Raw genomic sequence first — 24,594 nt, 5'->3', positions numbered from 1 at the left:
GAAGTTTAGCAATTTATTTTATGAAGTCTGGACTTTGGGATATTTTTTAGAAGTCCAAGCAAATTTATAATGTAGAAGGTTTTGGTACATGCATCTTGTAATTTCCACTAGCCAGTAATGTTCCAAGACTAGATCCAAAAAGCTGTTTCCTCAGAAAGCTTTGCTTTTACATCTAACTTAAGACATGTGTTTACTGAATTATTTGAGGTGGTTTGGGGTGTACTTTTCAATCACTTTCACTTATAACTTAGTGGAGGCTGGGAATAAGTTGTGCCCTTCACTGCATTGAGAAATATGAGCAGATTCTGAATATATGTGTAAGTCAGGATTTATCACCCATCATATCCATGGCGTATGCGATAGACTTACTGTAGTCCTACAGTTTGGATTGATGCTTTTGTAATGCTTTTCTGATGACTGTGGTTTATTTGAACAGGGTTTGTGAATATTCGATAGATTCTGATATGCACTAAATTCATCAGAAGTTATAGACATGAATTGTATCTTGGTCAGGCTTTAGACTTTGTTTTCATATATACCTATATATAACCAGTCTGATTAAGAGTTGGAGTTTTTACCAATTGATTCCTACCTCATACAGTAAAACCTCTTTAACAGCACTGTTACAAGGACATTTTTAGGTCCCAAACCTTTTGTTAGTCATTGTTTTCAATCCTGATAATACACCGTTCCTGTTATAACAAGGTAATTTGCCAAGTCCAAAGGACCTCTTATTAACGAGGTTTGACTGTATGTGGGACTGAGAAATGTATTCCTAGGGTAATCCTGTCTAGTTTTAAGATTTGTTCTAAGTCAGTGCCTCAAATATATTTTCACTTTACATGTTAACTTACATGCAAGATGGTATTTTATTTTGAGGTTCAGACACAATGTACAGTTATCAAAGCGTGTGAACCATAGAAAGTCGGATGTGTTGGTCTGACCTCGTATGTGTTTTTATAATAGTAATGAGACATGGAACACTATGCTGTCTTAGTTACTGCACTGAATGTTCTGAAAGAGGGTCTGGAGGAGAATATCTGCACTCCACATGAACAGCTCTCCCCAGGCAACTCAGCCACCAAGAGATATATATTGTGCAAGATCCCCAAGTACACCTTTGCATTACATTTCTTCTGCTGAACTTTTGCTCATCACTTTGGCCAACTGGCTACACAACATGACGGACTCCTGTTCTTCCACCTTGGAACAACTTGTCGCAACTCATGTCTACATGTACATCTAGAACTTTGGCACCATTTTGTTTTTCTTGAGCTCAACGTGTACTCCAACTTAACAGGATCCTGCATTTTCTGTAAATCTCGTTTTTTAATTTACGGCCATCTGAATTGGTGCTCTCTGCATATTTCTCATATTGATAGGCTTGTCTATTCCCTCCAATAAAGCAAAATCTCTTTTGTACATAAATCCTGAATTGTGTGAGGTCAAGGGCCTTTTCAAAAGGGAATTTAATTAATCCAAAATTTGGTTCTTGCTATTTTGAAATGTGAACCACGGGTTACATTAACATATATTTACGCACAATATGAAAACAATGTGATACAGACTGCTTTTTCATTCTCAATCTATTGTTACTGTTACAGTGATTAATCCTTGAATCTGGAATTACACTATTCTACTATTGCATTTATTTTTACTGTGTGTATTTAATACCAAATTGCCAATACAGAATCTTGACTAAAGTTTCAATAATTGTCAGTTTAGCATTTGGGCAGTAAGGTGTTTTCATACGTAAGTAGGTATAGCCTGTTTTTTTAACATCTGACAAAGGAAACCTTGTCTGCTTTAACTATACAAATACCAACGCCTGTCCTACTTTACAGTAAGACCCCTCAAAAACTAATGTTTCTGGTTTCTCCACCGACCGACCTAAAATTTTTATCTGCAAATTAGAAAAACAAATTTCAAAAAAATAAAAATATAAATCCTACTGTCTTTCTGTCTTCACAAAGCACCCCTAACAAACCTTTTTCTCATCTTGAAATGTTGCATTTACATGTTTTCTTACACAATTATGAAAGACGTAAGAGCTTTTGCAGTGTACCATGTGTCCCTTAACTTCTTTTTCAATATTGTTGACTATGTAAGTTGTGTTAAGCTGTTGTGATGCAGTTAACTATGTAAGTTGTGTTTAGCTGTTGTGATGAACAAAAAATTCTAGCAGAGGACAGCATTATATTTTGGTATCTTGATGGGTCTTGGTCAGGCCCAAGACCTAATCCTTGGTTAAACTGTGTCAAACAGGTTCTGTTTACATGTAGAACATGTACGTGTTACCGGTACCTACTACTGCAGCAGCATGTGGCTGACAGGTAGTCAGGTAACATTTTAACATTGTACAGAGCAGGATACCAGCAGGAAACTGGCCCTTAACTGAAGAAAGGCAGTGAAGCAACAGCATGTGCAGATATCCATACCAGTGCATGCCAGGATGAGAAAGGAAAATCATATTGCAGCTGTATATCCATACCAGTGTATGCCGGGATAAGAAAGGAAAATCATATTGCAGCTGTATATCCATACCAGTGTATGCCGGGATAAGAAAGGAAAATCATATTGCAGCTGTATATCCATACCAGTGTATGCCGGGATAAGAAAGGAAAATCATATTGCAGCTGTATATCCATTCCAGTGTATGCCGGGATAAGAAAGGAAAATCATATTGCAGCTGTATATCCATACCAGTGCATGCCGGGATAAGAAAGGAAAATCATATTGCAGCTGTATATCCATACCAGTGTATGCCGGGATAAGAAAGGAAAATCATATTGCAGCTGTATATATCCATACCAGTGTATGCCGGGATAAGAAAGGAAAATCATATTGCAGCTGTATATCCATTCCAGTGTATGCCGGGATGAGAAAGGAAAATCATATTGCAGCTGTATATCCATACCAGTGTATGCCGGGATAAGAAAGGAAAATCATATTGCAGCTGTATATCCATACCAGTGTATGCCGGGATAAGAAAGGAAAATCATATTGCAGCTGTATATCCATACCAGTGTATGCCGGGATAAGAAAGGAAAATCATATTGCAGCTGTATATCCATACCAGTGTATGCCGGGATAAGAAAGGAAAATCATATTGCAGCTGTATATCCATTCCAGTGTATGCCGGGATGAGAAAGGAAAATCATATTGCAGCTGTATATCCATTCCAGTGTATGCCGGGATAAGAAAGGAAAATCATATTGCAGCTGTATATCCATTCCAGTGTATGCCGGGATGAGAAAGGAAAATCATATTGCAGCTGTATATCCATTCCAGTGTATGCCGGGATGAGAAAGGAAAATCATATTGCAGCTGTATATCCATTCCAGTGTATGCCGGGATGAGAAAGGAAAATCATATTGCAGCTGTATATCCATTCCAGTGTATGCCGGGATAAGAAAGGAAAATCATATTGCAGCTGTATATCCATTCCAGTGTATGCCGGGATAAGAAAGGAAAATCATATTGCAGCTGTATATCCATTCCAGTGTATGCCGGGATGAGAAAGGAAAATCATATTGCAACTGTGCCCATTGGTTCTGCTTATATCACTCTGCATGCTTAACAATGCAGAGGGCAAAGCAAAACCTACAGTTAGGATCTGTAATATCTTGTGTACAGCAAAAAAAAGGTTGTATGTTGGCCAAGAAGGTAATATAATCTCCCCCCAATCATATGACATGAATTTCACACTGATCTCAGAGAGAGCAAATTTTCTTCCCCCAAGTACTGTCCATTCAGTATTTGTGTGGACGATTCTCGGGCTTTCTTTGTGTACTTGTGCCCTTACATGTCAGATATCACACTTGCTATTACAAGCATACCAAAGTGCATCTGTGTATCCCAAACGAATATTCCTGCTTTGAAAATTTACGTAAAATCAAAATAAACTACATACCCTCTTAAATTCATCCATGCAATTCTGTGCACAGAAAACATTGACAGCACCTTTGAACTCTAAAGGCAGTGGTTTGTTGGAGAAACCTTGATGGCATTGGCTACATGTTAGCTGTAAAGTCTCTTGAGGAAGAGTAACTGGAGGTACATTAAACTGGGCTTGGAAAGCAATCACACATCCATAGGAACAGAAGTTGCGAATGCTATTATCTGACATAGTCAGATGATATTGAGGGCGCTGCTGCTTGGAGCAATGGTCACATTTGTTTCCACCTGCTGAAGTCAGACGTGCTCCACTACCTTGGGAGGTCTGTTGGACAATAAACAAGAAATTGAAGATTTTATGAAATCAACTATTGTTTAATAGTTGTCCTTTTGAAAAATTTTTGTAATGTACAAAAGAACACTACAAACTTTATATGTGAAGTTCAATCACCTCTTTCAAAACATTGGGAACTTTTGCATGATGCTGACAAATCTTCAGATGACAATAGACTGAAATTTTGCAACTGACATATTTCTCAAAAGGTGAACCAAAACAATCTCCACATGTCCTTTTTCAAAACTTCTATAAGAATGATTTTGGTCATTTAAAACACAAATTTTCACCTTTAGATTTATAAACAATGATCATTTGGGGATAAATAAGCAAACTATATACATTTTGTGTATATGTGGTTGACTACGAGTGAAAATCAATATGTGTTGGATTCATTTAATGTTTTAAGTCAAAATGTTTGTACCAGATGACTTAAACCAAAACTCCCCTCAAAACAATACAAAATTCAGTACATTTTTTCAAATAGGTGAAAAGATGACTGAATGAGGACAACTGTATGGAAATTGTCTGCGTTGCAGGGCTGTGGGGATACCAAACCTGGTGGCACAGCCCCGTACATCAGCAGCAGTGACACAACAAAAGCAAAGCAGTCAGTGAGGCTTATGCGTCACTTTTCTAAATTTGAAGCGCAGTCTCACAAAATCCTTGTAATTTTACTTATCTGTGAAAACCACGAAGAATTAAAATGTACCCTTAATGTGTTGTCCAGGGACAATCCATTCAACGCATTCTTGCACATTCAGAAATGTCAAGATCAAGTTCCAGTGTTTGAGATTCCTGTCTGAAACTACAAACTACACAAGACTGGGGTGTATTTTATTTTATTTTATGACAAAATACTAAAAATCATGCACTTAAAACTGGATGGATGGACCAGTAACGTACTGGACAAGAACCATGGAAGAACATGCCTCTACTTCGAGACTCACACGTGAAGATGCACACTATTTACATCCATATTTCCCTATGACCTTTTGGGGTCACCAGAATATCATAAAAACATGTAAATAATGAGTGTTTCTGAAATCGGCTAAAAGAGAATCACAGAAGCCCATTTTGGGAATTTTTATCGTAAATGGGAAAACTGTATGATTTTTTTCATGTTATTTTTGGAAGATGGTCTTGTCACCCGTATAGAAAGACTGTAATTGGGTAAGGTAGGTTTCTTTTCAATACCTTTTTAACCATATTCATGTTAATTATATTGCTAGACACAAAGAGGACACAGCCTATTGCACCTGTTGTAACCTTGAAATAATCCCGAAGGTATTCTTAATCTTTGAACATCGCTTTGATTAGTGTATAACATGCATCACAATAGTGAAATCCTCTTAATAATGGTGACTGCCTGTGACAGCCTTTGCCCTGTTGGCCAAAACAATGAGTAAAACTTAATGTGTTCTTAAAAATAATAATAATAAAAAGAGGAATATTTACTGAAAATGGGTCACTTGGGAGACATTCCCATAGGAACGTGCACAAAATTTTTCAAACTTTACCGTCCCATAGTTCAATATTCCCCAATCCAATCTTAACCAAACTTTGCATGTTTTCCTTTCAGACCCTATCTATCATCTCTCAAAATGTAGACATTAAAAATTTTCCTCCTTTTGGTAGTTGGAGCATTAGGGAGACATTGAAATGTCTCCCAAGTGACCTATTTGGAAATAGATTTCCAAATAGGTCACTTGGGAGACATTTTGTGGTAAATTTTTCGACATTAAGGAGACATCGGTCATTAGGGGGACATTTCAATGACTCCCTAATGCTCCAACTACCAAAAGGAGGAAAATTTTTAATGTCTACATTTTGAGAGATGATAGATTAGGGTCTGAAAGGAAAACATGCAAAGTTTGGTTAAGATCGGATTTGGGAATATTGAATTATGGGACGGTAAAGTTTGAAAAATTTTGGTCACGTTCCTAAGGGAATGTCTCCCAAGTGACCCATTTTCGGTAATGAAAATAATAATAATAGCCTAAATAAAAATTAAATTGTCAGTGACCCTTCACAGGATGAAGATGATTGGGTGAAGTAGTCATGCTTGTGAATGTCAAAAATGCTTCTTTTGCTATGGCGCTTCAAATTCCACATCAGGAGTTAAATGTGATCTGCTCGGTGAAATATGGGTCTCAACTTGCCTCTTTTAAGTGACAAACCTTTACCCACTTGCCCCCGGGGTTTTCAGTGCCGGACACATATATTTTGTACATGTGGCCGGGGTGTCCGAAATCGGAAAAGGGGAACTGGTTCTTGTAACAAAAGACCGTACTCGGAACGAAAGACCAGGCTGCTGGGCATTACCAACATTTTTTCACTCTCAATAGAGGAGATAATCCAGCCTTTTTTTGGGAGGGGGGCATTTAGAGCGAGCGGATTACCACCAAGGACAAAAGCGCTCCACCACTGCAGCAATGAGCCACACAGCACTGCTGCACGCTAATCTGGCCCCTCTTGAAAAGAGGTCAGCAGCGCACTGTGCCAGGTTCATGAACAAAAGAAAGTTCTATAACAACGCTCAATCTGGGCTGTTTTTACAAGGCTGCAGGCCTGGCTGAAATACTCTGGCGTCAATAGATTTGTCAGTCAGACTAGAGTGGCCACCAGACCGTAATTCGTGTGGGTGTAAACATCCTATAATTGAAATGATGAATTTCTGAAGATTTTTGAAAACTGAAAATCTTGAAAAGTCCCAATTATGTGCACTGAATTTTTAATACAACTGCATTTTTCAAACCACCTGGTAGCAAGTGGTTAAAAAATTCATGCACCATGGAAATAAATGGGTACTGCACATATTTCATGCACACACTTCACTTTCCCTTAAGATGCCAAAATACATATGTAGTAATGCCTCAACACAAAGAGCCGAGCTTGCTCTTCATAATGTAAACCAAAATAAAATTTCTGAAAAAGGCCTTATGACTCATTTTCACAGAAAGGGTCATACATGTACAAAATTGTGCAACATCGCAACACAGCAGTATAATTTGCAGCACTTCTGAACTAAAAAACTATTCCTACAAATAATGTTTTTTCAGACCTGGGGATCGGCAGATATCATTGTCAAGTTGGTAGGTACATATCCTTGACTATTATGCTGTTTCACAACACCTCCGTTTGAATTAACCAAGCTACTTTATTTGTAAAGATTTTGATTCTTCCTGATTAAATACATTCATATCAAACAAACACATGTGTGCATCATGGCCCTGTTTCATAATGCCATAAGAAAAGCGACTGAGCTGGTATACCAATGTGTGAAACCCACGCTGCAAATGTCCTGGTCAGTACGGGGGCATTTACGGCCAGTATTAGGTTAGGCCAGTTTTTGTTCATGTAAGTAAGAAATTTAGGTAATTTTCTATTGTCCTTTGGACCCAGGTCCCCAATCCAAATCACCAAAGACCGTCACTAAATGTCCCAACTCAATCATTAAATTTGGACATGGTTAAGGTATGCAAAATTGCATCTTGAAATGGCAAAATTTGCCATCAAAGTTATTTTGTGGGCAAGATTGCCAGAGATATTTCTTCACAGAAATGAACTTTACTCCAGATCTGGAATGGTTATATTACCATTTTTATACAACTCAAGAACAAACAAGGAACAAACCATTACATTCTAGTGTCAAAAGGTTAAAGGCACTTTCTTCTTTGTGAAAACAAAATAAACAAAAAATGACTAAAGTGTTAACAAACAGAAATACCCTATCAAAGCCATGCATAAACCCGCACTTTAGTTTTTTGGATCACAAACAAAGATTTGTCTTGTTTTAGCCATTGTGACACTTGACCTTTATGGGTTTAAATGCAATAAGCTTTAGCGATTGCCAAAAATAATGCACATGCCACATTTGACACTCCTATGCAAAACATTATTAAGTTATTACATCAACAAGATTTCTACTGTTTTAGTCACTGTGACCTTGAAACTTTGAGCCCAAAATCCAATAGGTTTCTTAAGATCACTGAGACCAACCCATAAACCAAATTAAGGTTCACATGCAACATATTTTTTAAGTTAAAACCCTGACAAGAATATCCTGGACACCCACCCAAGGAAGAACAAGGTGGAAACAATATGCCCCTTCGACTTCATCGGTGGGACTTCGAAAACAGAAGAATGTTAATGGCATTTGCAATAGCTACCTGCTGTGATTGCTGAGGCTTCTGCTGCTTCAGGGATGAAGGCTGACTCTTCCCAAGTGGTGGTATTGAGGTCTTATTTGTTGGCACAGTCACATTTTGAGTAGATGTGAAGGGTATGGTTTCTCTTTTGCCAAGACATGCTGTAGAACAAAAGAATCGCACAAGTTCTGTGCCATTCCATTCCTCTATCATGCTCTGGGCCCAGTTAGGCTTCTGTATCAAAATTGAAGGAATAAAAAGCTTTTTCAGAATTAAATATCATCACTTCTTTCAAAAGAATATATGAACTTCAAAGACATCATTATGTTCACTTTATCAATATATGGATATTAGGAAAAGTCCAATTTCTTTCATTTTAATGCTGTCATGGTATAATGGCTAAGAGTCAATGAGAATTGGAATGAGTTGCTAACACCAAGTAAGGTGGTACCACAAAACTTGGAAACCATTTTTCCCACCTATACCGGGTACAAGTTTCGATTTTTACATCTGCTGCATCTTTTTCATGTGTGGGGTGATCAAAATGAAAGAATGAAAGTATGCTTGCTATATTTTAACTTGTACAAAACCTTTGCAGGAGAAATTTTATCTGCAAACTACGCTGCAACATCTGCTGCATGGAAGCTAGCTTAACCGCTTCCTGCCAGGGTCCGGACACGTATGTTTTACATGCATGGTCGGGGTCTCCGAACTCGGACAAAGGGAATAGCACTTGTAACAAAAGACTGTACTCAGAACAAAAGACCAGGCTGCCGGGCATTACCGACATTTTTTCACTCTCAAAAGTGGAGATAATCCAGCCTCGTTTTGAAACAGTATACCACAGTTTGGGGCATTTAGAGCAAGCAGATTACCACCGGGGACAAAAGCGCTCTACTACAGCAGCGATGAGCCACACAGCATTGCTGCATGCTAATCTGGCCCCATTGAAAAGAGGTCAGCAGCGCACTGAGCCAGGTTCGTGAACAAAAGAAAGTTATATAACACCGCACAATCTGCGCTCTTTTTACAAGGCTGCAGGCCTGGCTGAAATACTCAAGCATCAATAGATTTTGTCAGTCAGGCTAGAGGGGCCACCAGATAGTCCTGCATGTGTTTATAAGTGTCCAGTAAATGAAGATAGGAATTTTTAAAGAATTTTGAAAACAGAGAAAATGATAAATATCCCAGCCAAGCATCATCAACATTGATAACTGCTGCGCCAGGAAGTGGTTAATAGTCACATTATTCCTCCCATCAATTACTACGCTGACATGGCTGATGATCTGAATAAAAATTTGGAAAAATATCCCAAGTTACACTTGTATTCTTGGGAAGTAGTGGCATTTTTGAGTTCTGATAAATGGATTTAAAACATGTCTCTTCCATACAATGATATCAAATCAAAATGAACATTTTCTATTAAATAGCTGGGTAATAAATACATGGTTTGCAAATACAGTTATGAGCTACTTAAATTCAAGAAACATTCTTTCTTTACAGTTGTAAAAAAAAATTTTTTTAACTCAGATTGACATCTATTGATCTACAAAGATGTAATTAAATTTAAAATTTCAAGGTGTGACGTTACTGAGTCACTATAATAATCACCCTCCAACATGGGTCATGGGAAAGTCAGAAAAACAGAACGACCAGTGTGCATGCAATGCAAATAAGTTGGCGCAAAGTCCCCAATGAGTACAATCCAAGGGCTTGCCTCAGGGCCCCTGGTGGGATCCAGGCAGAGCTATATACATGTACAGTCTGGAGTATTGCCATATTTGGACAGCCTATTACATTACAATCTCGTGCAATCTGACCAATCACAAGGCTTGTTCTAGCAGCCTGCAATGGATTGCATGGGTGTTTCCACGTTACAGGATGCTTTTCTTACATGTTGCAGCACATAGTGCAAAAACACAAACAAAAAATTGCATTGGCTTTGCCAAAAAACCTGACTACAGGCATAAACTTACAGAAGTTCTAAAACAAGTTTGTACCACCGCCAACTCAATCCCCCACTGGCGATTTTTATGAATGAACATGATAAACTGTGTCAACACTGCATAAACTCTTCATGTACACAAGTCACATTCATTGGTCAGGTTGGTATACAAAACAACTTTCAAAAAAACAACATGGTGGATTAGTCATATACGTGCACAGCCCTGTTCACAGTGGCATGAAAATAGATGGGGGGAAAATACCTCATAGTAAATGAATAAATGCAGAATACATGAGTATGCTTTACAGATAACAAAAACTTCATACTCTTCAAGTGAAACTTATACACAGACATAAAAAGCACCATGACTTTATTTATTTTCCAGTTTTTTGTCTCTTATGCCCAAACAAGGTGCTGGGAAGAGCTTATTTCTTTGACGCAGGCTGCAATTTCTTAAGTCCTCACTGGATAGACAAGTTTTTATCGGCGAAATTGCCCATGAGCAAATCATTTAGCTTCCCACAATGCTTTCGGTGTCTGTGCTTCCTTCACAAGGGTTGTGTCCATATTAGTTGGCTGCGGCTTGAAATCAGGCACGAATCTATGGTTGTGGCTGCTACAAAAAAGTAATATGGACACAACTAGCAGAGATTAACCCTTCCAAGCATATTGTACGTGTTGTGCGATGAGGGCAAGCGAACTTCTTAGACAGTGTACAGTAATTTGCAAGAAAATATTTTTTTAGATTTTGTTCTCTCCCCAAAACTTTGAAAATTACAATGTTCCAATTTTTAGGCCTTTTTAAACTAAAAAATCAGAACAGTTCCGATTAATTGGAACAGTTGACAGGCATGGTTACTATTTGCACTTGAAGTGGGTCTTTAGTGAACTCTTAAACTACAATACATCAGTCTAAGAGACAAACTTTTCCAGCCAAAGGTATTGGCTAAATACACCCTTTTTGTAGAAGGATAAAGAAAAATAAAGTACCTTGCAGGCAGCACATGCTATGGTGCTCATGGAACGTTTGAGTTTCATCTTGAAGCATCTCATACTACAGAAGCGATGTACTTTGCCCTCTATTTCAATGCTTCTCATCATCTTTTGATTAGAGCATAAAGCACTGCACTGGCTACACAGTGAAAATGCTAACTGGTTCTTTTCTTTGAATTGTGTGAAACAGTCGGTAGAACACAAGCCGTTCAGTTTGCCTTGAAGACTGATCACATGCTTGGCCTGCAAACACACAAAAAGGTTTTTTTAGAGAGTAAAAATTACATTGAAATGCTAACAGCTGCATAAAATCAGTTTTACAGTCCCTTAACTCATCCAAGTCCATGCCACATGTACAGTTGTGCTCAAATTATTCATACCCTTTGAAAAATAACATACTTTTTTAATTTCTTCCTTTTGTACTTCCACTATATCTTTTGTTTATTTGTTGCAATACACAAACCCACACGGCACACGCATGTTGGCTACAATTCATTTACATAATAACAGATACGGCCTGGCTTTCTTTTTCGCTCCTGGTCAAAAGTATTCATACCCCAGACAAAATCCCGAGAAATAATATTTTTTCATTCATACTGCTTATTTTCATTTTCTATGACTGCAAGAATCTTTGGCATGAAGCTATTTCAAGATGTTCCAGGAGAATAAATACCTTCTCTTGATGACACTGTGTTCAAGATTCTGATGAAATGCCATCTCCTTCAGTGAGTATAAAAAGAGGAAAAGTTTTCAGATCATTCTCAGTTACTCGTCACCATGGCCAAGAAGGAACTCAGTGAGGATATAAGCCAGCATATTGTGAATGCCCAAAAAGAAAGCAAAGGCTGCAAGGCAATTTCCAAGCAATATGAGGTCCCAGTTGCAACAGTTCAGAGTATTATCAGGGAGCATAAGAAGTTCACACAGTGAAAACCTCAATGGACGTGGCAGGAAGTGCAAAGTACCTGTATCCCCTAGACTCACCAGAAAAATCTACCGAGAGGCCAACAACAATCCCAGATCACAATTAAGGCCCTAATTGAAACAATTGACAAAGCAGGGACGAAGATGTCACGGGCAACCATCCAGTGAGTATTGCATAAAAGAGGGCTCCACAAACGCGTGTCCAGGAAGACACCACTTCCCAGGAAGAAACATAAGGAGCCTCTTAATTAATTTTAGATTTTTGCCCTGCACAACGTGTATTAATAACTACATGTAATATGTGTCGGGCAGGGCAAAATCTAAAATTAACATCTCCCTGGTGCAAATCCATACTTGGAATTAAGGAGTCTGGCACATCTGAACCAAGATCCTACCTTTTGGTCATCAGTCCTGTGGTCTGACGAGACAAGGATGGAATTGTTTGGACACATGGATATTGCTTACGTCTGAAGGAAGCAAGCAGAAGCATACGAGCTGAAGAACACAGACCCAACCGTAAAGCATGGTGGTGGCATCATAATGCTATGGGGATGCTTCTCTGCTAGTAGCACCGGGAACCTCATTAAGATCCAGGGCATCATGAAAAAGGAGGATTACATCAAGATCCTCGATAACAATGTGAAAGCGTCTGCTGAGAAACTCCAGCTTGGACCTGATTGGACGTATCAGCAGGACAATGACCCCAAGCAAACCACCAAAGTAGTAAAGCAGTGATTCAAGGACAATGTACTGGAATGGCCAAGTTAAAGTCCTGACGGAGGCTAAATCCAATAGAGAATCTGTGGAGGGAGCTGAGGACCAGATTGACTGTCAGGAGACCATCTACCCTCACCCAGCTGGAGGCTGTCACCAAGGAAGAGTGGACCAACATCCCACAGGAGACATAAAGAAAGGTTGTGGACACTTACAGGAACCGTCTTGAGACAGTCATCAAGAATAAAGATCACGCTGTTTACTATTAAGAAGAGATTTTGGACTATGAAAACCTGGGGTATAAATAATTTTGACCGGGAGAAAAAAAGAAGCCTGGGCTATATCTATTATAATGCAAAAGAAGTTTAGCCAACACAAATACATCAATTGCAACAAATAGACAAAAAATATAGAGGAAGTACCTACATAATAGCTTTTACAAATGAAGAATTTAGAAAAGTATATTATTTTCCCAAATGTATGAATAATTTTGAGCACAACTATACATGTCCACAAAACTGAGCAGAAGTGAGTTCAAATGGACTTTATCAATCTCAGGAGCGATCGAAAACAACTTTCTGGTTTGTGGAATCTCATGTATTCAGTAAGCGATAACTTTTGCTGTCATTGGAGAATAATGAGGGCTGGGGTTAATCAAGATTGAGGTTTGATATCAGAGTCTTTCACTAACAAATGCGAATCAATCTAAAATTGCTTGCCTGGTGCAAAGTGCAGGAGCAAATATGGGTTGACATTAAGAATTTGAATCTACCGGTATGTAACAAAGCATTCCAACAGGTAGTACATTTTTGTAGTTTTAAATAAAGTCAAGCAACCTAATAATTTTTTTAAATGATAATAATAAACAACTGGTTAAACAAGCCCAATCCCAAATGTTTTGATAAATTACAGCCATGATTGTGCAATTGGGTCTGATAGTGTGTCATATGTGCATTCACTAATGTTGCACTTTGAGTCATGATCATGCAGTGTGGCATTGCTGCATGTGTACATGGAAGTTCTAGGCAAGGCTTACTGGCTATCACTTCAAATACAGAACTCTTCTACCATGTGTGAACCCAAAGTGCATGTCTGAAAAACATGAGGACAACAATACATATATGAAAACATATATGAAAAGAATGATGTGTTGACAAATGCAAATGCCCCTTCAAGCCCATGCCAAAACCTACAGGTTTAACTTTGGATCACAAACAAAAGTGTCTTGTTTTAACCACTGTGACCTTGTGACAAATTATTGTCACCACAACTTGGTCTCAAATTTCAACTAAAGAAATTGTTGCCTTAACCCCAGGAAGGCCTACCCACACATGCCTGTTTCACATGTTACACAGTGTGGGCATGCCTTTGTTCTTCCATGGTTAAGAAAACCTCAGCAAAGTGCTCCTTTTTCTCTCAACTCACAGCGCGTTCCCACTTGAATTGGGAAAAGGTGGATCTTGATCCAGCATTTTGTTGTGATCGTTATCTTACCACAACAAAACCACAAGTCGCCTTCCCACTAGTGCTTGATCCACCTTTTCGCCCGAAAGGTCACTGAGTTCGGTACTGCGCATGTGCTAGCTTGCTGAGCATGCGCTCTGTGGCAGTGTGGCGTGGCAGTGTGGCATGCTGGGGCGGCATGCCTGTAACCCTGCGGTGTTTTGGGGTGCGGAGTTCTACTGACGTGACGACCATGAATCGGACCGAATGTTCAACCTGGTACATTGTCTCTTCAAACTTTGCTTCCGTTTTTGATTCTCTGTCACACGTTGCGGGCTATACGCTAACACGGATTAGTTTTTAATGGAAAGCAAGTGAAATTACACAAATGAAAAAGGTTAAGAAACGGACGAATGCAAACCAAAAAGGGGGACAGGGCAAGGCACACATCGCGGCATGCATGCATCACGCTTGAGTGGTGACACATTTTGCTAGCCCGTAGTTCAGCAGTTGTTTGTTGTGCATGCTGTGCACGGTAAAAATTTCACATGAGCTACATGCCAAAAAACATATTTCTTTGTTCATCAGACCGCAAAAGTTTCGCCCCACACTTGCACGGACGGATGTTGACAGGTCAAATTGCCGGATCAGATCCACCTTTTGCGTTCCCATCTGATCGTGATCCGCCAACTGCAGGATCTGATCCACCAATTGGGGGATCTGTATCTTGCTCCAGAGGAGGATCAAGAAAGGTGGATCTGATCCTGATCCACCTTATAACGGTTAGCGTTCCCTCTACACACAATTGCCAGATCTAATCCACCAATTGGGGATCTGATCCGGCAATTTGGCAAAAGGTGGGTCAGATCCCCCAATTGGTGGATCAAGTGGGAACGGGCTGTAAGAGGTATCCTTCAAACTGGATTTTTGGTAGGGATATCCTGGATTATTTTTGTTTATTTTGCCATGGATAACCCTGACCATAAAATGCCTCTGAATTTGTTTTCAGAAGGGAAAACACTGTGTACTAGTCCAAACATTTCTTACCCTACATTGTGTGAACTTCTTTTATGTGAGGGTCTCCACTACATGTATGTACATGTATGCTAATGCTTGAGCATACACACACACAAACACACAGGACAAGGCGGAAACAGTATGTCCATTTGACTTCATCATCAGGCACAATCATTCTTAACCCCTTCGCGCCGCGACGCAGGTAACCGCTGTAAAAATTGAGATCCTCAGCCTGCTTTTCAGCTATTATTCTTGGCCCACACTCAAGCCAACACCATGAAAGAAGGCAGACCCTGGCTCTTGTATGTATGGTGATTGGCCTTTGTGTGTAGCCCAGAAATGAAAAGACCGAATTTACATCATACTCACAAGCTTCACAATAGTCCCCACTTTGAAAAGAGGCAACGGGAATGTGCAGAGCACGCAGGGCCACAAACCAAAAATTTGCAATTTGGCAGGTGGCCTTCATGGCCAAGCGAGGCTGGAATTCTTGGAGTCGGCTTTCGGGAAGAAATTCCCGGCACGAAGGGGTTAACAAATGTGTAAACTCTTACCTTGGCATAATTTTTGCAGACAGCACACACAAAGTATGTGTCTTGAGCCCAGTATCGAGGCTGACCACCGTCCTGTTTACCACAGTCTTGTTGAGTTACTGATGGCTTCTTTCCATAGTTGTCAACACACTCTTGTTGACAAAAGTCAACAAACTTGCCCCCTGAGCCAACTGGAGCCAGAATACCCTCAGAAGCTTTGGAGATCTCTTTGCCACAAGTGTTACAGTTCTTCAAATCACCCCCCCAAAAAATCAAATCAATAAAACATGAATATGTATGCAGTTCTTTTACCATGGCAGCAAAGTGAACTGACAAAATGACAAGCAGAGAGCAAGTCCAATACTGCACATTTGCTGCATCTGAGTGGAAAGGTTACCCCTTTGAGGCTCACTTTCAAAGCGCTGTCAGTGAATACTTAAGATAGTTTTACTACATAGAGCCAGCAATTGCTACAGGAATGTCCAAGTCGGCTTTAGTCAAGAGGCAACTATGTTAGATGGTGTTCCCTGAATCCATTTATTTACTCGGCACTCTAGAATGCTTATAAATGAGGGTGCCCGAGTATTTAGCTATAATCGCAGCTTTTACCTCACTTTGAACAATATTCTTTGTCTCAGTTAAAATTTACATATCTTTTAATCCATAATTTGGAACTACCCCATTAGAGTGCAAAAACGGTAATTTGTGATTTTCCTGTAATTAATGTCTTTGTTACCACACATCTTTTAAAAATATTTATCGGTACTGTCTGGCTTTTGATTCAAGATGGCCAACTTGTAAGTTCAGTTTGAGTTACTGGTGGATCAAATAATAGGTCAACAACTAAAATTTACTCGGATAGTATTTTCCTTTCCCTTAAAACACACATTTCAATTCTTACCCTTACTCTCTTGGAAAACTCCTCAGAGCATGGTTGAGAGCAGAACTTCTTTTGTCCTTCTTGTGTCTCCCTGACAAACTTTTGTGTTGCTGCTTGTGTAATCATGCCACAACAGTAGTCACATACAAGTGTCTGTCGTCCCTGGTAATTGTCAAGACAAGCTTGAGAACAAAAGCTGTGATCTGAAGCAACTAACAGGGCTGTATCGTCTACAGCATGACTGCACTCAGCACAGTAGTTGATCTTCTTTTTAGAAACCACCTGAAAAAGAACGGAAGTGCTAATGTATATAATTTGAATCCAGTTAGGGGTGTGCAATTAGGGGCATTTTTGGAACTGGCTACCCATCTTTTGTCATCATCAGGTACCTGGGTACCCGTAACAGAGAATATTAAATAACAAATGCCACTGCGTGCGACCCCAGTGAACCATGTGCCTGAAACATGGCTTTTTTCCCTACACAGGAAGCAAGCACCACATTATTCTAAACAGCATGGTAAATCTCTTCTACCTTTTAATCAAATGAAATTGTTACCTTCAATTTGCAAAATCTTCTTTACATAAGTATATGAAAAAAACAAACAAAATTTTTGACGAACATCAGAACAGACTAGAGATCTGCAAACTGGCAGCTCCGCGCCCTGCCAGCTACTGTGCAAATGAAATGTCTTAGATAATGCACGACCACTAACATGCAGACGGCACATGCACAAATGGTGAGCCCTGGTCGTGTCACGTGTGAACCAGATCAGTGCTATATACGTAATGGGGTAAAAGGCTTTCATGCAGTGTTGTTGTTCTCGTACTCAGTACTGGTACTTGAGTGCTACTCAAGTACCATTTTCAGAGTATTCGTACTACACTTGTACTTGAATTTCCAAGTATTCATACTTGAAGAAACATACGTTTACATGTACTTGGGCTGCAAAATACTTGGAAACAAACTGTACTGGACTATCGAGGTACATGTACCTGTACTTGAATGATAGTAAAAAATTCTTTAACTTAAACCATGGCCATTAAAATACGACATAGGCTTTATACATGAAACCAGGGACAAAAGAGTTTGGTCTTGTTAAAAAAGACCCTACTAGGAACAAAAGACCAAGCTGCTGGGAATCGCCAACTTTTTTTCAGTTGTCAATAGCAGAGGATCCATCCTTATTTTGAGAGTTTATTTAGAAAATATCTCTTATATGAGTGTGTGGTTCTGTGGTTCTCAGAACCACACACTCATACATGTATAAGAAAAATTTTCTACATGGTGCAACCACAAGCCTAACCTATTCAAAATACGACTCACTGACCACTATTTTTAGCAGCCATGTCACAACTGTACTCGTACTGAAAATCACCAACATGCTTTACATGACATGCTACCCCCTTTGATAGACTGGTTCCTGTTTTTTTCACTGTTGCACATGAACCAGTATAGTATATGGCCACGTCCGAATCACTCTGATGCGCTTGAAATTACACAAAACTCAATGGAAACTGGCTGCAGCCACTACCATAGACTCATGCATAATAGTAGGCCGTAGCCAAGTAATTCAGACATGGCCTATGAAAGTGTATGCACCAAGCTAACACCCTGTGAATAAACAAAGGTTTGGGTGTTCGGTCATTCCATGTCAATTCAACACAGATTGAAATGAAATTTCGTGTGCTGATTAGATTCCTCAAGAAACCCCCAGAACCCAACTTTGTCAATTGGTCAATTATTTTCCTTCCCCACATTAAGTGTGGGTCAGGTCCACTGGAGAATACCTACCCAAGTAGTCACTACACATGCAAATTTCCCATGTGCGTATTATTCATTGGCTGAAAAGATTTGATCACCCATGGTGCACCCTGACCTTCCACAGTACAGCGTGGCCTCACGCCATGACTGTCCTTTTCGAAAGCACTCAAAAAGGTTGGAGCCGGAGTGGGGAGGACGGGCAGGAGAAGACTGTTTGGGTAGGTATTCTCTAGTAGACCTGACCCACGCTTAAGGTGGGAAAGGAGTCTATGGCACTCTACCTAACCAAACAGTCACTACATATGCAGAGTAGCACCAGTCTATGTGGGGGGGGGATTGGTGCCAACACGTGTAATGCTGAGCATACACTTTTACACAAGGTGGAATGTATAAATTTAAGAAATATTAAAGGAACTTCATAATAGCTTGTTGTCCATCCTTCAGGAGGTCCCTTTGACCTCTGCGCTGCGGACAGTAGGATTGTCCTGCCATTTGTGATGTCACTCTGCAGGACATCCCTCAAGTTGCAGGAGGTAGGAGACTTCCAACATGCAGTTTTGCAAATTTTTACAATGGAAGCATCTCGAGAGTAAGAGAAAGACACAGATCCTGCTCTTACGTCATTAACCTTGATGTAATAATGACTACCTTTGTCACAGCTTAACGGCCAGACTGGATTAGCAAATCTAATGGCCGAAGCCGTCCAGCAGGCAATAGTGTATTGACACCGCTGAAAGGTGTGGTCTCATGAAAGTGACAAGCGACGGGTTAATATCGTCCCTTTTATGCTATCCTTTTAGTCAGGTACCACTTCAGGGCATGAACAGGCCCCCAAAGTTTATCCGCATCATTTTGAGGATGTAAGGAGGCGGAGAGTGTAAAGATAAGAGACGGATCGGGTAAGGAAGTCTGATCCTTTGTCGGGAAGCCGATCAAGGGAATTACGTGAACACCACGTGGCTCCCAACATAGACAGCCTCCGGTAATGGGGAGAGCCTATAGTTTGCTGCCTCCCCATGACTTAACCATTTCCAGGAGAAAGGCCATATTGACACAGGTGCGTGTAAGACGGGCATTATTTAGGGTTCAATGGAAGGACGGAAAGCCTCTAGAGAACCTAACTTAATAGGTCTTATGACCAGACCAATTTCCCGAAAAGGGGACACTGGATAAGCGTATCACACAAGAGGTGATGGAATGTCATGTTGTTAACCCCTTCACGCCGGTATGTTTTTACCACAACCTACCTGGCTGCCGGGTTTATTTTTCCAATTTTGCTAATGGCAACCGCAGACGCCTAGATTGGCCACCAGTCCTATCTGCCAAGTTTGCTGGGTCACACACTGCACACAGCCTGGCTCTGTGCAGTCATGAACCCTGCTGGGGTATTTGGATCCCATTCAACAAAATACCAGGTACCCAGCACTTACCTTGCCTGCGCGATAACACCAACTACCCAAGGACGCTCGATCACAGCAGAGAGTGCAGCGCCCGCGAAGTTCACACTAAGCTTGCTTTTAGCGGGAACCGTGGCTTGTGTGCCTGCTTCTCAGTAGTCCATGCATGCCCAGCATCAATGCCCAGCCCCAACTTGTACATTGAGTGCGCTTCACAAGTTTTTCTTTCAGCTAAATGCCTGTGAAGATTTCCCTTAATATTTCCCTAATGTTTTTATTTTATGCAAAGTTTGCTCATAATTTTCTTGCACATTCTAAGTTGTTTTTTTGCATTCTATTCAAATCCCCTTTCCGTATGATATACATCAATAGCCCCTTCTAAGTAAAGTTTGAACCATCTAAGTTAAGTTTGAACCATCCCATGAAAACTATCTTTCCAAACTAATCCTCCCATAATTATAAAATAAACAGACAGAAGAAAAACACACGACAAATTTTTCTCACTTTTCTTGTTCTCTTGATGACTTGTCATTTTTTTTTCTCTTCTCATATTTACAATCACTTTCTTCAGAATTTTATTTTAAAAAAAGGAACCTTCCCGTAAAAAACTTAGCCCCCCCAAAAAAGGGAAATAAAAAGAGAGTAGTTGCATTACACGATGTCTTCAAATTAGAGGAAACCGTTGTAAAAAAAAACTTAGCCAAAAAAAGGAAAGAAAACGGAGGGTCGTTGCATTACATGATGTCTTGACACAAGAGAAAATTCTTGTGAAAAAGTTTGCCAAAATCGTACATGATTAAGTAATTGATTCAAGTATAATAAGCCTTGAAGGATTTGCCTCAAAATTCATGTACTATTTCTTGGAATACAGGACACTTTACATAAATAAGTTGATTCAAGTGTGATTCAAGTGTGATAAACCTTGAAACAAGGAGCAGCGCAAAGTGGAACTTGCCTAATTTCACACATCAATTTAATCTCTTTTCTTTTGCCATTTCTAGAACAGACATCACACCGTCTGTATAATGAAGCTCATTTTCCAGTTGGGGGAATTTCTACAGCAAAACGTCTTCCTATCAGTCTACCTGGACCAGGAAGACGGGTTGGTCTACCTCTGGATCGATACAATGGCAAATTTTGAGCACGTAACTCTAAAATTTCACTCACCAACATGTGTGTTAATGTCGAAAAACTGTCAGTGCCACCAATTTTCTCATACAGTGGAATGCCGCTGTCACGAACACCGCTATACTGAACATTCGGCTGTACCGAACATTGTCCTTGGCTCCCAATATTTTGTACACAAAACCTACTGAACATTATGCAGTAGCTGTTTGTAATTCCCGAACGTCAACTTGATTAAATAGTCACGTTTTTTTATGTTGAAGAGTAACAAGTGGCCATTATTTCCCCAAGGATTAGAAGGGAAAGCCACTAGTTGTTGAAGATTTAATTGTAATTAGCGAGCTGAGAAACTGGGTACGTAAGTCATTGGTCAGCATGCATGGCATGTGTTCAAAGTCGTCTTCTAATATGGCCACAGCACGCAGGATTAATCAGGCAATGGAAATGAATGGACACTGGTTTTGGGACTCCGTATTCGGGTACAGAGGAAAACCACACGTGCACCATAGCACTGCACTAACAATAGGCTAAAGAGGGTGCCGCTGATACACAAGTCATCGAGATTCACCACAGCTGCAGTGATTGATTCTGAGCGGTAACTTTGATTTTTGAGTTTGAAGACAGCAGCCGCTTTCAAAAGGTTCAAATGGCCAAAACAGCTTACAATCTTCCCACTCTGCTGGTTACAGTGCTTGAGTACACATCTATGCTTTTATTGCTTTTCTGCTGCATATTCCGAAGTCTTCCAAGCTCATCGTGGGAAAAAGAAAATTGTGACCCTCGCTGATAAGCAAGAAATCATCAAGAGAATTGATGGTGGAGCCTCACAAGCAGCTATCGCTCGAGAATATGTAATTGGCTGCTCAACGGTCAATGAAATCTACAAGTTGCAGCGGGACAAAATCGAGGAATTTCTGGGAACCCAGATTGACACCCCAGATGGCATGATGCGAAAGAGGATGCGGAAATCAGACAGTGAGGCAGTAGACAATGCTGGTTTCACTTGGTTTAAGGCTCAGCACAGTAAAGGAGCCATGGTCTCGGGGCCCATCCTTGCTGAGAAAGCTGTCTATTTCGACAGACGCATCAATGGTAAAGACAGCATATTTACAGCTTCAACTGGCTGGTTGAAGAGATTTAAAGAAAGGCACAGGATACGCGAACTTACCGTGTCAGGAGAGTGCCTGTCTGCACCAAGTAAAGGCTCCATGTCCGAGTTCCGAAACTCGTACCATTGCTACCTGGATGAATAAGAACTGTTGCCAGAGCAGCGCTACAATGCTGACGAGACTGGCTTGTTTTGGAGACTGCTGCCCAACAAAACTCTTGCCCATGGTGGTGAGAGCAACGCACCGGGCTACAAGCAGGCAAAGAACCGGGTGACACTACTCTGCTGCGCCAATGAAACCGGTGGCCACAAGCTGAAAATTACGATGGTGGTCAAGGCTAGAAACCCACGATGTTTTCATTACATCAACCACAAGATCATCTCCATGGTTTACAAGAGCCAAGCAAATTCATGGGTGGACTCAGAACTGTTCAAGGACTGGTTCTTCCAAGAGTTTGTCCCACAAGTAAAACAATTCATGACAAAGAAGAACCTGCCTCATAAGGCAGTTCTACTCATTGACAACTGCTCTGGACACATGCCCAAGAACCCCCTTGTGAGCCGCTGTGGGGGAATTCAATGCAAAGTCCTTCCTCCAACCACAACATCGAAGATGCAGCCGATGGACTGCGGTGTGATGCAGACCATGAAGAAAGTCTATCGGAAACATCTTCTTCTCTCGTACATAGGGACAAACATATGGCAATACAGTTAGGTACAAAAGAAATAAAATGAAAACATTAGCTTAAACACACACACAATAAGTCATTGTATAGCTTTGATGTTTTTCTGATTGGAGGTTTCAGAAGCGGGATGATGTCGTAACATGTACCCTATCAAAACTACTAAAACAACACGTACCACGTACATGTACAAGATGGAACGAAAGCACTTTCACACGTGCACACAATTCACAGCGTGCGCACACACAAAGACTGGTTCCCGTCAGTGCCCTACATTCAGGAGGTGGCCACGTGGGGGACGGGAGCTAGTCTAGTTTGCAAATTCTGCTCCTCACAACCTCATCTCCGCGGTTTCAAGCAGCATGGCTACTCTGGATTGGAAATAAAGTAACAACTTTGGACAAGGTTGCATCATGCTGCATTGACTAGTCTTCATTCCAGCATCGATTTTATTGTTTACTGCAAAAAATCTGAACATTACTGTGTTGTATTTATATCAGTGGTTGAAGATTTGACTCGAGCAGAGGTAATGTTGCCTTTTGCAACCGCGTCTATATGTGGTACATGGAGCTACATTTAGATGTGCATTTTGTTACGGTCTCGACTGGTCTCAAGGGGACAACCCGAGACTATGGCATCCGAGACTGAGACCAAGACCAAGACCGCCCCCCTCAGTCCAAAAGTTTGACAGGGCAAAACCGAGACTGAGACCGAGACTGCAAAAAAGGTCTTGAGATGGTCTCGAGACCAGGTCCTGAGACCTACAACATTGGCACATAAGGAAGTCTATTATAGCACTCCACGAGCATTAGCTGGAGCCAAATCCTAACTATCGATGCACGTAACACAATGCTAAAATCTGCTGTCACAGATTTGAAAGGTGGGCAGATGACGTCCCATTGCGGCCATGGTTGTAGCATGCTAGAAAGTCCTGCCGAAGATCAAGATTGTGGGAAGTTAATAATTGTTCAAGGAAGCGAAGAGATTGATGTAAGGCTGCTCTATCATCCCAGGGAGAGTGCGTCCACCACTATGTCATTGGACCCTGCCATGTGGATCGTCTGCAGGTCAGCTGCATGATAACCTTGTCCTTTCCATTAATGTGGTTTTGGTTGGCAGTGTGAAAAAAAAGGAGGCAAGTAAGCCGAAAGACTTCATGTAACCTAGATAAAGTTAATGTCAGTCTTTATCAAGCAAGGGCATCCTAACAAAAGTCTTGCTTAGTCAAATGCATAAGTTGTTCTTAGCAGCAGTGTACATTGTATAACACCTGAATATGGCAAAGGGACAGGGGACATGTCTTTACTTTACACTTACCTTCATGAGGAGCAGCTGGTCTTCTCATTTTAAGTACTAATTCAGCCTCCTGTTTTTCAATTATCCTTTAGACTTTCATTACATTTATTGTGCACTTACCTAGTGTTTTCTTAAACATGTTTTATTTTGTATTTAAACTATTCATTATTTATTGTGTCATTATCATAAATTACTTATTAATTTAACTTACTTAATTTCATATTTTATTGCTTACATTATCTTCATTCATTTCCAGTAATTCCTTTTCTTTCTATAACGAAATATTTGTAAGTTCTAACTTTTGGCTTCAAATACTTCTATATTTTAGTATTTTATTTAATTCCTCTCTACACAACTTGATGGAAGAGTGGCAGGTCTTTGGCCACAGTGAT

The 24,594-nt window shown here is 40.2% G+C and overlaps 1 protein-coding gene across 1 annotated transcript in view; it reads right to left on the bottom strand.

Moving 5' to 3' along the window:
* Positions 1-24,594, bottom strand: part of LOC110974906 (zinc finger MYM-type protein 3-like) — a 144,679-nt gene that overhangs the window by 61,680 nt on the left and 58,405 nt on the right. Inside the window, exons 7-11 of the mRNA XM_087146662.1 lie at positions 16,853-17,113; positions 15,973-16,200; positions 11,318-11,563; positions 8,404-8,616; positions 3,914-4,222 (exon numbers count right to left, since the gene is read on the bottom strand). Of these exons, the coding sequence (XP_087002788.1) occupies positions 3,914-4,222; positions 8,404-8,616; positions 11,318-11,563; positions 15,973-16,200; positions 16,853-17,113 (1,257 nt within the window). The remainder of the gene's footprint in view (positions 1-3,913; positions 4,223-8,403; positions 8,617-11,317; positions 11,564-15,972; positions 16,201-16,852; positions 17,114-24,594) is intronic.

This window comes from Acanthaster planci, linkage group LG15 (genome assembly GCF_054643075.1).
Source record: "Acanthaster planci isolate LZ-2023a linkage group LG15, COTS_SCS, whole genome shotgun sequence".
NCBI lineage: Eukaryota > Metazoa > Echinodermata > Asteroidea > Valvatida > Acanthasteridae > Acanthaster > Acanthaster planci.
The sequence above is the reverse complement of the archived record's forward strand: the minus strand, read 5'-3'. Positions and strand labels throughout refer to the sequence as shown.